This window comes from Solea solea, chromosome 5, assembly GCF_958295425.1.
Source record: "Solea solea chromosome 5, fSolSol10.1, whole genome shotgun sequence".
Classification (NCBI taxonomy): Eukaryota; Metazoa; Chordata; class Actinopteri; order Pleuronectiformes; family Soleidae; genus Solea; species Solea solea.
In genome coordinates this window covers 2,072,501-2,086,486 of record NC_081138.1, presented here as the reverse complement: position 1 = coordinate 2,086,486, position 13,986 = coordinate 2,072,501, and the positions used below count along the sequence as shown (strand labels likewise).

At 41.0% G+C, this 13,986-nt stretch overlaps 2 protein-coding genes across 8 annotated transcripts in view; both read right to left on the bottom strand.

The window, feature by feature from the left end:
- Positions 1-1,009: 1,009 nt before the first annotated feature.
- sinhcafl (SIN3-HDAC complex associated factor, like) lies at positions 1,010-4,800 on the bottom strand. 4 transcript variants are annotated; one of them, XM_058630228.1, is made up of 6 exons: positions 4,645-4,800; positions 3,366-3,529; positions 2,611-2,710; positions 2,406-2,520; positions 2,108-2,261; positions 1,010-2,009 (listed from the first exon to the last, which is right to left on the bottom strand). In XM_058630228.1, the coding sequence occupies exons 2-6, from the start codon at positions 3,491-3,493 to the stop codon at positions 1,826-1,828; spliced, it is 681 nt and encodes a 226-aa protein (XP_058486211.1). In that variant the 5' UTR covers positions 3,494-3,529; positions 4,645-4,800; the 3' UTR covers positions 1,010-1,825. The 4 variants fall into 4 exon arrangements, with proteins under 4 accessions (XP_058486211.1, XP_058486214.1, XP_058486213.1 ...); XM_058630231.1 differs by having other exon boundaries at positions 2,108-2,258; XM_058630230.1 differs by lacking the exon at positions 4,645-4,800 and adding an exon at positions 4,272-4,599.
- A 1,102-nt stretch (positions 4,801-5,902) lies between these two features.
- dennd5a (DENN/MADD domain containing 5A) overlaps positions 5,903-13,986 on the bottom strand; it is a 32,838-nt gene continuing 24,754 nt past the window's right edge. For all 4 annotated transcript variants that reach the window (XM_058629112.1, XM_058629114.1, XM_058629113.1 and 1 more), the window contains 10 exons: positions 13,915-13,986; positions 11,857-11,985; positions 11,319-11,440; positions 11,091-11,236; positions 9,836-9,954; positions 9,559-9,740; positions 8,848-8,930; positions 8,112-8,235; positions 7,673-7,841; positions 5,903-6,954 (listed from right to left, as the gene is read on the bottom strand). The exon at positions 13,915-13,986 is cut by the window's right edge and continues 16 nt beyond it. In XM_058629112.1, the coding sequence (XP_058485095.1) occupies positions 6,771-6,954; positions 7,673-7,841; positions 8,112-8,235; positions 8,848-8,930; positions 9,559-9,740; positions 9,836-9,954; positions 11,091-11,236; positions 11,319-11,440; positions 11,857-11,985; positions 13,915-13,986 (1,330 nt within the window). In that variant the 3' untranslated portion in view covers positions 5,903-6,770. The remainder of the gene's footprint in view (positions 6,955-7,672; positions 7,842-8,111; positions 8,236-8,847; positions 8,931-9,558; positions 9,741-9,835; positions 9,955-11,090; positions 11,237-11,318; positions 11,441-11,856; positions 11,986-13,914) is intronic.

The following is a 13,986-nucleotide window of genomic DNA, read 5'->3' as shown; positions in this document are numbered from 1 at the left end:
CTAGAAAAGGCTCTACACCAGTTGTCTCAAAGTTTCAGAAACAAAGTTTGTAATAAATAAAAAAATAAATTACACGAGAGCCAGGTAATTAATTCATTAATTAAGGCACATCTCACATCCCAAAATGTACCTCGTAGAAACAAATATGGCAACTCCCTAAGGACAAAAAAACAAGCTTATTTTCCAGGTTAAAAGGAAGCAGCATTTCTCCTTTTAAAGTTCAACATTTAACTACCCTGCCGCAGAAAAGTTTATATATTAAGCAACTTTACAGAGCATCGCCTGTCAATTCATGAAGTTTGAGATTGGAAACAATTTGCAAAAAAAAGAAGCAAGAACACAAAAAACAACCGTTATCGCTGTAGTATTAGTCTGAAGAACAGTAAGCGCACCAGGACTAAAGCCGCGCAATCTGAGTATTAAAACAAGAAACATCACATGAGACTGTTATGAATTGTGATTTGATATTGCTGAAAGAATTTGTGCTTTTTTTTTTTTAAACAAATCAATTTGGTTGAATAAGGATCCACCACTTTACACTTTAAACAGCATAAGCGACGGCCCGCACCCCAGAGAAACTCTCACATTCATAACGTCTGCATAGTTTGACTTTGACAATTGCTTCTGAATAAATCACAACACTGATCATCACACATAAAAAGAAAAAAAGTAAAATAACCAGAAAAATAGATCAAACATTTCCTGTCTGTTCGATCTCTGGCCATGAGCGGACAAAATAAACAATATCGCAGCGAGCGGACGCCACAGACAACAGTGAAACCTTTAAGCTTGTGTGTATTTCAGGCAAAGTATAAGAGCCAAAGCTTTGCATTATCGTAGAGAAACAGGCCTGAGATAAAGAGATGTGAAAATGGAATTAAAAATGTCACTGAAATAGTGTAAAAGTACATTTTCAGCACCTTTCAGACACAAAAACATTTACACACGTAGTGGTTTGCCATTCCTGCCATTTAAAAAAAAAAAGAAAAAAGAAGAAGGTTGAGATGCATCGAGAGCCAATAAACTGTATTTACAAAATCAATTTTTCTTTTTAAAAAATCATTTGCTTTACAACATGCATTGGTCATTTCATTGTAGGCTGTACAAAGGAAATAAATACATCGCTTTTGTCATTCCAGAGAAAGCAGTGGAATGTACTGCATGCACGGTCTAACCTCATTACAAAGCTATGGCGCGTTTAGGCTGCGAAAACGGTCGGAAATCATCTGTTCTCACCTACACACGCACATATTAAAAGCTCAATACAGAGGACAGTTGCACTAATGATCCCTGTTGTCGCCTACAGTCCTCCGTGTACTACACACACACCTACAGACGCACACGTTTGCACGTAGGGAGCAAACGGAAAGAACAAAACATTGCCACATGAAAAAGCTGGTATTAGAAATAGCTGGTGTCGTTCACATGCACACTTACAATTTAACAAGTTATAAAAAAGGAAAAAAAAGAACAGTCTTGATATGTTGAAAAAGTGACAAAAATATTCAAACACATTATAAAAATAACCAAAAGTTTTTTTTTTAGAACCAAAAACAGAACCTCAACAAAATGTGTCGCATCAATCTATAAATTACTAATGCCCATAAATTGTTTTTTTTTTGTCCTTTTTGCTTTTTATAAAAAAAGAAAAAGTTCTCTATACAAAAGTTAAAAAATACCCATATAAAAAAAAGAACATTACAAAAGAGAAATATCTAACTAATGGATCTAAGGGGGGGAGAAGGGGGGAAAGGGAGGTCTGCCACTGGAGACAAATCCAGGTGATGCCATGGATTAACCCTGCAGAGGGAATCAACACAGTCAATCACCAAGTTTCTTTCACGTCTTCTGGGAGCTGAGGAGGAAGTGTGTCTGGGAGGTGAGTGGACACTTGTGTGGAAGCCAGTGTCTTCTGTTTTTTGGAACTGCAGCAGGGCTTGAAGAGTCGTGGGTCAATGATCACCTCTCCAAACCGACCCTTGTAGACGATCCCACAACACACCTTTTGCCTAAAAAGGTAAACAAAAGAAAACACATTAGACAACCTGAGATATTCACTGTAAAAAAGGTTGAGAGTACGTTTCATTATTTCAAAGCTGTAACTTGCCTTTTCCAGTAGGAACGGTCTAGGAAGGAAAAGATGGAGGGAGTCGGGCGTCTCTGTTTGGACTCGATGTCGGAGCCGTCGTCTGACTGGTTGCTGTAAGCGGGAGACTGAGCGGGAGACACGCTAGAGGTCGTGCTGTGAGCATCAGAGTCTGCTTGGAAACAAAAACAATAGCATAAAACAATTAAAACTCGTGAAATGTGAAAAAACCCTATGAAAGTGTATCAAATGTTTTTCTAGCATTAGATAAATTTCCCACTGCACATGTGGCATTCGTTTATATTTAAAAACAACTAACTTTGTCTCTTTAACTTGTGCAGCTTCCTCAGCTTGCTCTTCTTCTTCCCGTCACTGTTCTTGATCTTCTTGGGTTTTGTCATCTTGAAGCCCGGCCCCGCTCTGGCATCCACCACCTGAGTCAGAGCAGGTACAAAACAGAGAGTCAGTTTAAAAATCAGACCTTAGAGTCCAAGCCGCCCTTCTGAAATTCAAATACCACTTACATGGTTCCAGTTCTTCTTTGAACCGATGGGCAGCTTCTTCCACCTCTTCACCAGGAGCACACAAGCGTTGCAAATGTCTCCGACGCGATCCTCTGACAGCCTGAAGAACAAAAAACACCACAAGTCCCAGAAGACATTAGTATTAAAGGCTGACCTCTCTCTTGAACTTAATTATTTATTAGTTTCTTACAACGGGACTGTTTATGCTTCTGGTTTTTATTTTAATATTGGTATAGTGAGCACAAAACTAATTATTCCATTAAATGAAATAGGGTTTATTGTGAATTTGCCACACACATAACAGTAGCACAGATGAAAATACTGTTTCTCTTGGAATACAATTATTAACAGATGTAAAATAAACAGTAATACTGTCCCGACATCATTTAAAATGACAGGTGTACGCACAACGTGTGAAATATACAGTAGTTAAAAATGTACGGTGATAAAATATAGAAGTATGGTAGTAAAAATAACAGTTAATGTGTTATAAAATAAAGTGCAATTCCAGACTCAGCCATTTTAAATTATGCAAAGGTGGATTTTTGACGAAACCACATAAAAACACACATACTTCCACTGTTACCTCTGTTTTTCTGTTGTTTTTTTGTGGAATAAAGCAGTTTAACAGTGTTTTTTAGCTTCCTTTAGCACAATGTCAGCAGTTTAAACAGTGCATGAAGAACTTATGTGGCAACAATATGAAGTATGAACACATATATGTGCGTTGTGAATAAATGAATGAGGGCGTTTACCCGAAGCAGAGCCTGAACGTCTCCTCATATCTGCTGCTGTCTGTGAAGCGGGAGCTGGAGGACTTGGTCTTGCAGATGCAACAGCCGTCGTTACTCCGGTAGATTTTAGACTTGTGAAAGCCGAACATAGTCTGTCTGTTGGTCCGCGGTGTGGCAAAGAAAACCTGCAGGGAAAAACGTCACAACAGAAGGCTATGAATGCATGAATATGTCCGGGGTTCTTTATAAACACGGTGGATGTCTGCAGACAGTTGTGCTTTCTATTATTGAAAAGGGGGCGGTCCCTACATAGACACACACAAGCACAGAAACACGGACATTTCCAAGTCATATTTCACATAATTTGATAATAAACTGTATGGAAACGATCATTTAGTCGACATAATGTATCTAGAGCACACAATTACATAAAGATGATAATAAACTAGGAAATAAGGGTTTACAACGACATCTAAGAGGCTTGGGGCAAAAGTCGCGGGTAAAACACACAAACCGTCGTTAAATCAATATTAAACTATAATGTCATCATTTGTGTGGTCACATAAAAGCGTTATAGAGCAGATCCGTGACATCTGCGGCAGGTTTTCAAACTTTCAGTCCCAGAACCGCCGAGACGTTAACACCCACCGCAGCACAGCGTCACGTTTTTACTATCGTTAAAGCTACTTCATCGCACTTCGCAGCTCAGCACTTTATTAATAACCAAGTTTAAACTGTGAAAATAAACACAGAAGAACACAGGAGTGGACGCCGCCTGGCGCCGTTTTAGCCGCGAACGCGTCCGCGGCGTGAGGTCGACGCGGAGAGAGCGGGCGGCAGCAGCAGCAGCGGCGGCGGCAGCTTTCTGAACTAAAACAAAAAGCTACTGTGCTACACGCGTAACTGAGTGTAAAACGCGTGCGTTACCAACACGCGGCTGTCGACTTCGTGTCGTTAATGTGTTTCTGTCGTCGTTTCAACGAATTTCAAACGGCTGCGGCGAACTCATCGTCCCCTTTAAATTCAAACTTAACCCCCGCTGCAGCGCCAAATACGGCTCATTGTTGTTAGCTGTTAGCATGCTAGCTAGCGGACCGTGCTACGAGCACCATGCCACGCTCTCGTTCACTTCCACGTTATCCTATTGTCAGTTACTCTTTGTACGTTTTCGCCCTCGCGACGACTAGCACGAGTCACACCGACGGCGACACTCCGCCGCCGCGAACCTCCGCAAACATGACAAAACAGCACAATTCAAGACATTTCATTTGAGCGTAAGACGGAAAAAGAGCGCACTTACTGAACAAAAACTTTGAATCTTCGCCGTATTCTTGGTCGCTACTGCGCATGCTCTTACTACTGCTGCATACAGCTGGCCATTAAAATGTGATTAGCATAAAAAGCCGTAATGAAAGGGCCGAGCACACAATGCCCATATAAGGAGTGCAGCAGTTAGATTTGAACGCGGAGTCAACCAATCGCTGCTGTCCTCACGTCCTCTCCAGGAGCGGTGCATGCTGGGAGCCGTAGTGAGGGAGCCGGACGTGACTGTTGTAAACGGCATCATTTAAACTTCAAATCCCAGCCTCCTCCTGGTACCAGCGCTTTAAAGAAAAACACCCTCCAGATATGGCGCGAACGAGTTTGTTTACATTTTCTCAGCTGCCAAAACACATTCCTACAGCGGTATATTTTAAATATATGCATTTAAGGGGACAACATTAATAAATAAGCATTTTTTTGTTTATCAGTATAACGCATAACATCTTTGTTAATAAATATAATGTGAAGAATACAATGAGAATAGTTAAGAACACTGCAATGACAATTATTGCAAATGCCCTAAAGCTTTCTTTAGCAAACAATTAACTGGTTAAAGTAACTTTTGCACATTAAGTTTATTTTGCATATCTACTTCACTTTGCACAGCTAATGTTCTTTCTTTATTAACAGTGTTTATTTTTTCGATTTTATGTGCTTATTAGATACTATCGTTGTATATAATAGTTACAATTATTGTATGTTCTTTTATTACTTTCAACTATTTATCCGTTTCTTTTGACTTAACCTGGCATTAACAGCAAGGAAAGAATTTAATTGCACGGAGAAACACATTTACTTACGGTACATATGACAATAAACTCTTTGAACTGCGACATAATAAATAAATGATATTGCAACACATTACAGATGCTTTATTCTTATTATATTTTTACACTGTACACTGTTGCTCACTTAGTAAACACTACATTACACAGCTATGTCAATATCTGTACAACCGTATTGAAAACAAAAATATATATTCTCCCAAGATGCTCATGTGTGGGTCGTACACAGACGAGTACAACACAGTTCATTCTAGACATTGTTGGCACAGAAAATAAGTCCTTCACATATCAAATATCTTATTCTGCACAGTAAAGTTTGACGTACGTGACAGAGGAGGGCCTGGTTATTCCTCAAGACACTAGAATGTGGAGTTTGTCAGGGGCTGAATTTTCTCGACTGGATATTGCATAGCAAGAAACCACGATAAGATCTGTCGGGGAGGGGGGGGATAGGGGCATTCCTTGTTGGTCCCCCACATGAGAAGCAGGAGATCCTCACAGAGAGCAGGAAGATGTGACTGACAGACTGGGTACTGCTGGTTGGAGGTATTTCTATGAAGGCGGTCATTGTGATGAGCACAGAAAGCTGGGTCGGTCAAGCATCACTTGGAGGACGTGTGTCGTGGATTACAAACCAAAGACTTGTGGTGTTTTCTCATCATCCAACGGAACATTACGGTCAATCACTGGACACAGGCTTAAATCACACGGTATTAAAAAGCAAGAAGGAACATTTTCTCTGATGTAAAAGGTTTGCATACTTGTACATTTCTCAGGGAAAAGGCTCAAAAGTAACGCAGGTGAATCGTCTTCCTGTCAAACACATACTTATAAAGCATACTTCTACATCATTTGCTTTAAGCTCTGTGATATGACACTGGACTCTGAGTTGACGACAGAGCAAGCAATTTGACGGACTTAACAAAATAATACTGTTTTTCTCTGAAAATATAATTAACAGTTTTGCTCCTTGCTTCGCCTTAAATATAGCCATTGTCGACGGTTCACAATAACAATGAAAATATTTAGCTTTCAATGACACATCAGAGCACAAGGAGGTCATTGTCAATAATTTGAAAATATAGAAAACATAGTTTTAACATCCAATGGCAACATCATCGAGGATAAAAATAACAACAAATCTTGAAAGGCTCATTGCACTTAATATATGGCAAATGTAACAGTAGTTTTAAGATAAGCCAGAAAATGTCCTTTGTTGAAGTCTGTTCCTGCATATAAACGGTTCCATCAGTCCTTCTAATGGCCCTCAGTGATCTTCCTGGTCTTGTGCGTGCGGTGGGAAGTTGGTGGGTTTGGTTTAGATACCAACACCTTTGACGAGCGAAGCCTCCAAAATGATGTTGAACTCCTGCAGAGTCTGCAGCACTCTGATCAGGGAGTTCACCAACGAGCGGTCCTTCATCAGCGCGCTTTCCTCGTACATCTGAGCAGTGATGGGACAGTCTGCGAGCAGAGCGATCCAGTGATGCAGTAAATGGTCTCTGAGAGAAGCACAAAAGAGACTCTGAGCAAATAAAGAATGCTATGATATGGTTTTTGTTACTAAAATATCTGTGACTAAACTATCCTTAAATGCAAGGATAGTATATATATCATCGTATATATATCATCGTATATCTGTTTAATGGTTTGCTACAGGCTTCAAACTTGGCAGGCGACTTACTAAGAACAACAGCGTGTGCGGTACCGACTTTGATGTTGTTTGGATAAGAAGTGATCGCTTCCACCCCACAAAAACATGCATATACTGAACGTCGACTGCACTAGTTGCACGTCGGACTCGCTTGTTTTGTGCATGTTAACAGTAAAAACCCTATATTTGTTCAAATTTATAAAAGACATAAAAATCAGAATGCGTATTTCACTTGATGAACATCTATAAAGTTGTCTCTTTCATCAATATTGACAAAAAAGCTGCATTTCCAGCAAGCACAACAGTGCAGATAGCTGTGTAACTCATGTGACATTATACCAGTGTGGCACAGCATAACAAATTAATTCAATGAAGTAGAATGCAACAACTGCATGTATCCAACTGTACCACTGGGAGGAAATGGAGCTAAAGACTAAGAACTAAAAGGCTTCACTACAGGTTTCACTAAATCCGCTCTGAAGGCCAAACTTACTTTTCATCCTCACTGGTTACCACATCTAAATACTGTACAGGTTTGGGGTTAACAGTGAGTGCCGCTCGCCTACCTTGCGCCCAGACAGACGAGCACCTGGAACTTCCCGTCCTTGCCGATGTTCCTGGGCGTGATGTTGATGGCGCGCATGAAGCGGCAGAAGTGGCGCACTCGGGTTTGCCAGTTTTCATCCGGGGTCGCCTCCCGCTGCTCGGCGCTCTCAAAGTATACTTGTGCCTTTTCTGTTGAAGTGCAATATAATTATCAGTCTACAGTTCACCGTCAACAAATGTTGACCTAAAATATTCTGCTTCAAACAGAAATGTGAGGCTTTTTGTTCAGTATTTGAATTGTATGACACAAATTTCACAAGATCACAAAACCAAAATCCTGTGGATATGGTTTTAGGCGCTAAAACTGAATGAATAAACAGCGTTTGGAACACACTGATGCCACACACAGCCGAGAAGTCCTCACTTAAAGCACTTAGTTACAGTATATTGAGTCTTTACCCAAGAAGTCCCAAATGAAGACGTTTTTAAAGAGTCGCGGTGATTTGAAGCCGTGCTGGAAAACTTGCTCCAGAGCCCAGACGAGGCCGTACTCCCCGCAGAGGAGAAGCGTCAGACTGCCTCTCTGTGTGTGAGAAAACGACAAGAAAATGCATCAAGTTCGATGAAACAAACGTTCTCTTCCATCCAAATGAGAATAGAATACAAGCTAAATTCTTAATTAACTACAAAGTTAATTCTAAAATAATAATGTGAGAGGCATGTGCACAGGCCTTCATGGGTGTATGAAATGACAGACGTAAAATTAATACAGAGACTATACAAACACAACAGAATAAAGGATTTTGGGAAGTATTTTTATATTTAGCAGCTATTGTTCTGTCAGTTCTATAAAGAGTTCAAAAGCTAAGGGAATTTCCCTGGGAAAAAACCCCACAAAATACACAATGAATGAAACTTGACACCTGAGGTCACATTTAGTTTTAAAAACTCTAACAATTATGCCCATATACAATTAATTAGTGCTTCTAAAACAGGAAAACATAGTATCAAAAGTATAAAGCTAAAAAAAAAAGAATTATCCTTAACAATGGGATGAAAGCAGTGAGCTGATCGTGACTGAGGGGCTCGAGGACCACCAGAGCAGAAAGCTGCTTTTCTTTATATGTAATGAATAATAGAGCGACATGTCGGGGCCCGCGTGGGCCTGCCTCCGTCTCTCGCCTCCGTCTCTCACCTCCTTCTCCGGTTTATGGAAGTGCTTCACAATTCCATTGATGGCCTCTCCCACTCCCTCCTGGATCTGACCGGTGTTCAACTCTGGGGGAGAAAAGACAAACAAAAACAACGCTGTGGGACAATTCAAGCAAAAATACCATCTAGGTGATTTCCACTGGTCATTCATTATGCACACGTTCCACTCATCCACAGTCTAACTAAAATGACGATCCACATTGGTCTACCATTCCATGTACTATGTGTACTTTAGCCCCCATTAGATTCCAAATTAATGTCCTACATCACAGATTTTTGGGCTGCACGTGGACGACCTCACTGAGGCTGCTCACACTGTCATGGACATGAGTGGATGACGTTATTTACGCCACATGGATAGCAGCGTACCTCTGTGAACTTGTGGATGTGGAAAAGTATGACTCCGCCTCTAAGAACAAGACTTCAATCGGATGAAATTGAGGGACACTTGTCAGATATAACTCAGATATAGGGTTGCAACTAACCCTTTTTGATGATGTTCAGTTTTAATGATTTCTTTGTTATATGGAACAAAGAAACCAGAAAATATTCACATTTAAGAAGGGGAATAATCTGAAAAATTATTTCTTTTCAAAAAAACACCCATTCATCAATTACAACAACAATGAATTAACTAATTGATTAATGGAGTAATTGTTTCATTGACTCGTGTCAGAGCAGTGGAGGGACTTACTTGGTTTGCTGTTTGGCGAGATGGTAACAAACCTCCTCATCATCCCGGGTGACTGCTGCATCGGGGGCGTGCGGCACATCTTCTCGTCGTTCTCCGTGCTGGGAGTCATCAGCTCCCCCACGAGGATCCTCTCCAGGCTGCCGTCATCCACGCCCTTCCCCAACCAGCGGCCGCATGGAAACCTGTCAGGAAAACACAGGCACGTCATCAAATTCAAACAGTCTGGTTTAAAACTGTATCAGGTCTGTTTTTTTTTTTTATCACAGATTATGCTTACTTGTACGTGTGGCCCGTGATTTCGTTGCGGACGACGACGCATTCGACGAGCCACTTTGCATAGAGCCCCGTGTTGTCATGGCCCATCTGTACTGTGGTGAGTTTGCCCAGGTTTTGGCACTGAAAGAAAGAGAGAGAGAGGAATGTTACTATCAAACACTCAATTTATTACTACTTTGTCTTATTTCAAAGGTTTTGTTCACTGTCAACAATCAGTGTGTAAAAATATCACATGGTCATTCATTTCAGTGAGTTACTAATGATTATACACACTAAAGATCATTCGGATATTCATATACAAATGGTTATAAAGAATAGAGTAAAGAAAATGCTGGTTACACGTTATCTATCTAAGTGCTAAAGTGTTTGAAGCCTTGTCTTGCAGGTGGGGAGGAAATGGAAGGAAGAGAGTAGCAGGGTGGACAGGGGGGAGGGGGAGAGAGAGAGAGAGAGAGAGAGAGAGAGAGAGAGGGTGCTTTACTGTGTTGGTAAATTTAAAAATACTCAGAAAAATTTCTACTGTTAAAAGTCAACAGCTGAAATACAAAAGACCCAAGTGAACAAATTCTAACTAGGGCTGAACGATTTTGAATAAATATATAATTGCGATTATTTTGACAGGAATTGTGTTTTTACAGGGTTTAAAATGATTTGTGCAGACAATAATTCATCTAAAATTATATTTTGACACACATTTTGCCCCCCGTGCAATTTGAAAATTGCCGTACGCCGTACTGCGATTTCGATAACATTTCGATGAATTGCTCAGCCCTAATCCTAACATAAACTACATAAACTTATAGACACGGTTAAAAACACACACACAAAACAATAGGCAGGCATGTTTGATTTCCAATTATTATTCCACCTTCGCCACTAATGTCAGCAAGCCCCGTAAAAGTGTGAAGGATTGTTTCAAGAATGAGAATAGGATATTGTGGCTGCCAAAATGGACTGAAATATGGAAATGCAGTCTTCTTGAGACCTTTGGAAGCAAAAACAGTGGAAAACTGTACAAATAATCTGAGCTGTTGAAGCTCTGAAGGATTATACAGAACTTTTATGGTATTTTGCTTTCAGGCAACTGAGGCAAAATCAGCAATGTCTGGGAAAACGCGCAACGTCAGCGTTTGTGCAACGTCAGAGACACCCACAGAGATGAACAGCACCGCGGGGGCAACACTGCAGGAGGAAGCCCCTCGTTAAACGATGAAACGATGAAGACGCGGGGCGTCTGATTTCAATTAACAACCAACCTCAAAAGTAATCTCCTGAGTATTTCGGGGAACCTGCAGCACTCCGGTCTCTGCCAGCTCACCGGAGACACAAACCCATGGGTTGGCGGTGAACATGGAGCCACCCAGCTTCTTACTGGGAACAACCACCACATGGTAGGGGATCACTGGTGCAGAGAAAAGAGAGACGTGTCATATAAAAAAAACCCACACAATTTGGTTAATGATGAGTTGTTTGTCAGCACTCACTGATGGTTGTAAAGACATTCGTGAAGCAGAAGTAGTCCACGGCATTGAAGGACAGCAGGTGGTAAAGAAACTGCTCCTTCTCGTCATCGCAGCGGAGGAAGGCGTAGCGCTTGTACAGTTTTCTAAAATGAAAAAAATAGCATTAATGTATACATCCACAAAGTTCAATTATTTCCACTATTTAAAAAAAACATCTATTTCCTCAATGTAGTATGAAAAAAGTGCTTTGACACAGAGTGGAACAATTGCCAAGGTTAAGGTCGCAAAGGCAGACAGACCCTCTGACCCAGTTCAACACTCACTTATCAATTATGAAGAAGGCTGTGAATTATTGATTTGACAGTGGGCTGCACAATGATGTGTTGCAATTTTAAAAGAGTTAATGTATAATGAATATGTAGATCACAAGTCATCTGAAGTTCACACTCGAGAAGACATTTCAAGCACAGAAAAGGTAGGAGTTTGAGTCGAGTTATACAGTAGAGGTGTGAAGTGTGACTCCCTCTGAGAGCAGGAGACAGGTTGTTGTTTGGCTCACTTTGTCAGCTCGTGATCTGAAAGCAGCTGCTTCAAGTGCCTGGAGAGCAGCTTCTTCTCCATCGAGAGGCGAACCCAGGCTCTGGCCTTGCCCACGTCTGTCTTGATCTCACTCATGTTCTGAATGTGTCTGAAAGACAAAATGGCATGTCAGGACATCAGAATGATGATACAGAAATGATTCAAAATGCACATTTCTTCAATTAAAAGTGCTTATTAAACATGTTGCATCATGAACAGTGACTCTCTCCACTCCAGCATCATTCAGCCTCAATCACATATGTTTGTTTCAGTGTCTGGCAGACTCCCTGAGTGTGTGAGTGAGTCCCACGCCATCGCTCTAAGCCACCGTCATCATGCCTCCGGTGTCCAGACGCATTCCCTTCCACTCCACCTGTGCCACAAGCCCGTCTGCTAAGAGCTTCTCCGCCTCCTTCCAACCCCCTTCCCGTCTCCACTCTTGACACTCACACCGTGTAACCTACTTTCCTCTGCTCCTTATTTCCATGGCAACAGAGGAAAACACCTACCATGCCAACATCTACTGTAACTCGTGAACCTAGAAAACTCTTGGTATCAGACCTATGAGATCATGTCTAAAAAAGGGAAACTATTATCTATAATTAAAACAGTGTGATTCAGGGGCTGCTTCTGTTTACAGTCGTTGCATTAGATCTGTGCATGAATGTGGAGGAGGGTGCGTTTGTCTGTCAGCAGCAGCAGCAGCAGCAGCAGCAGCAGCAGCAGCAGCAGAGTAGAGCTAAGTGTTTGTGTCCCAAGTTGACCCCCTCCTCTCTTCTCAGTCAGACTGGCGGGGGTTTAGTAATTAGGCCGTAAGTAACGCGATGTCGCACAGATTCACGGCCACTTTGCACCACATTCACGCAACACAAGCCTCGACTTCTCATCTCAAGCTGGGCATGGTTGAGAGCGTGACAACAGTGTGACTCAGACATTCTGAGAGTCTAGCATAGAACAACCACATTCAGCACTTGAGGAGAATCTCTGTGGCTGTCTGAAAACATCTGAAGCTTCATGTCACCTCTTCTCCCTTTCGACTCATTTCCAGACATGCAAAACTGTTCCTCACAAATGTGTGTTTGAATGTCTCCGTACATGTATTTAAATGTTATTGTATTGTATGTGATACAATACAATCCTAATACAATGCATCAGTATTAGTCATTGTCCCAGACTCAAACAATTATTTGACGAATAAAAACATAAATCAGAGACAGGGTTCATGGCTCAAACCCGAATACAAATCTAATATAATTTTGTCTCAGGGAGAATTTATATTTGATGTTAGTTGAGGAATCACATTGTCAAGAATAAACCCTAACTTTTTAAATTGAAACTGAATTAATTGATCTATGTATATACTTAGATCACTGTATACATCACTGTAGTTTTACAGTCTACCACAGGAGGGCAGTCTTGGTCTACCTCACTTAGATGTTGGTTTTTGGTAAGAGCTATGACTACATTTGTTTTAAATTAAAAACAGAATATGATCTAAACGGTCCACATGTAACAGGGTCAGTTACTACATTTTTTTTTTTTTTTTTAAAGGTACTGCAATTTTTTTGAACACCTGATATTTATTTTATTTGCCTTTTTATTTTATAATTACACAAAATGTATGTTTTAAGTTTTTATTTTTATATTGTACCCTGACACGGCAGGTTAAGTTGTCATGTGGAACCTTCATGATTTTCTGTCCCCGACGTTCACTTTTGGGGTGCCCACCCAGTATTTAAGGGTGTGTCTGCCCTCACCTCTCCCCTTCTGCTGCTGCATGTTGTGGGAGAGGTACGTGATGTGCGCTTGTGTGATTTCTCTATTGTTTAGCATTGTCATTATGCTAATATGGAGATTATCATGCTAAATTTGACAAGCTGTACATGTTTATTTTATAGAGGGCACGTTTCCGTGTGTTTCACATGCTGATGGGAGTTTTCTTTCACTTGCCTTGTGTCAGAAATAAACAGAGACTTCTTCTCGAATTCTTCACAACGCAGACCGCAAAACTACACCGGTTACACACAGTCGCCCTCACCTCATGTCGTGGATCAGGGAGACTTTAAGAGGCGGCATGGCTAATCCTCCACCATCAGATTTACGTCTCTCA

What these genes read in the sequence shown, in the direction of transcription:
- sinhcafl (XM_058630228.1), bottom strand. Translation starts at nt 3,493, where the DNA reads ATGTTCGGCTTTCACAAGTCTAAAATCTACCGGAGTAACGACGGCTGT. An exon ending in GCACAAGTTAAAGAGACAAA is followed by an intron (nt 2,262 to 2,405) that starts GTTAGTTGTTTT and finishes TTTGTTTCCAAG; the next exon opens with CAGACTCTGATGCTCACAGC. An exon ending in GACCGTTCCTACTGGAAAAG is followed by an intron (nt 2,010 to 2,107) that starts GCAAGTTACAGC and finishes TTACCTTTTTAG; the next exon opens with GCAAAAGGTGTGTTGTGGGA.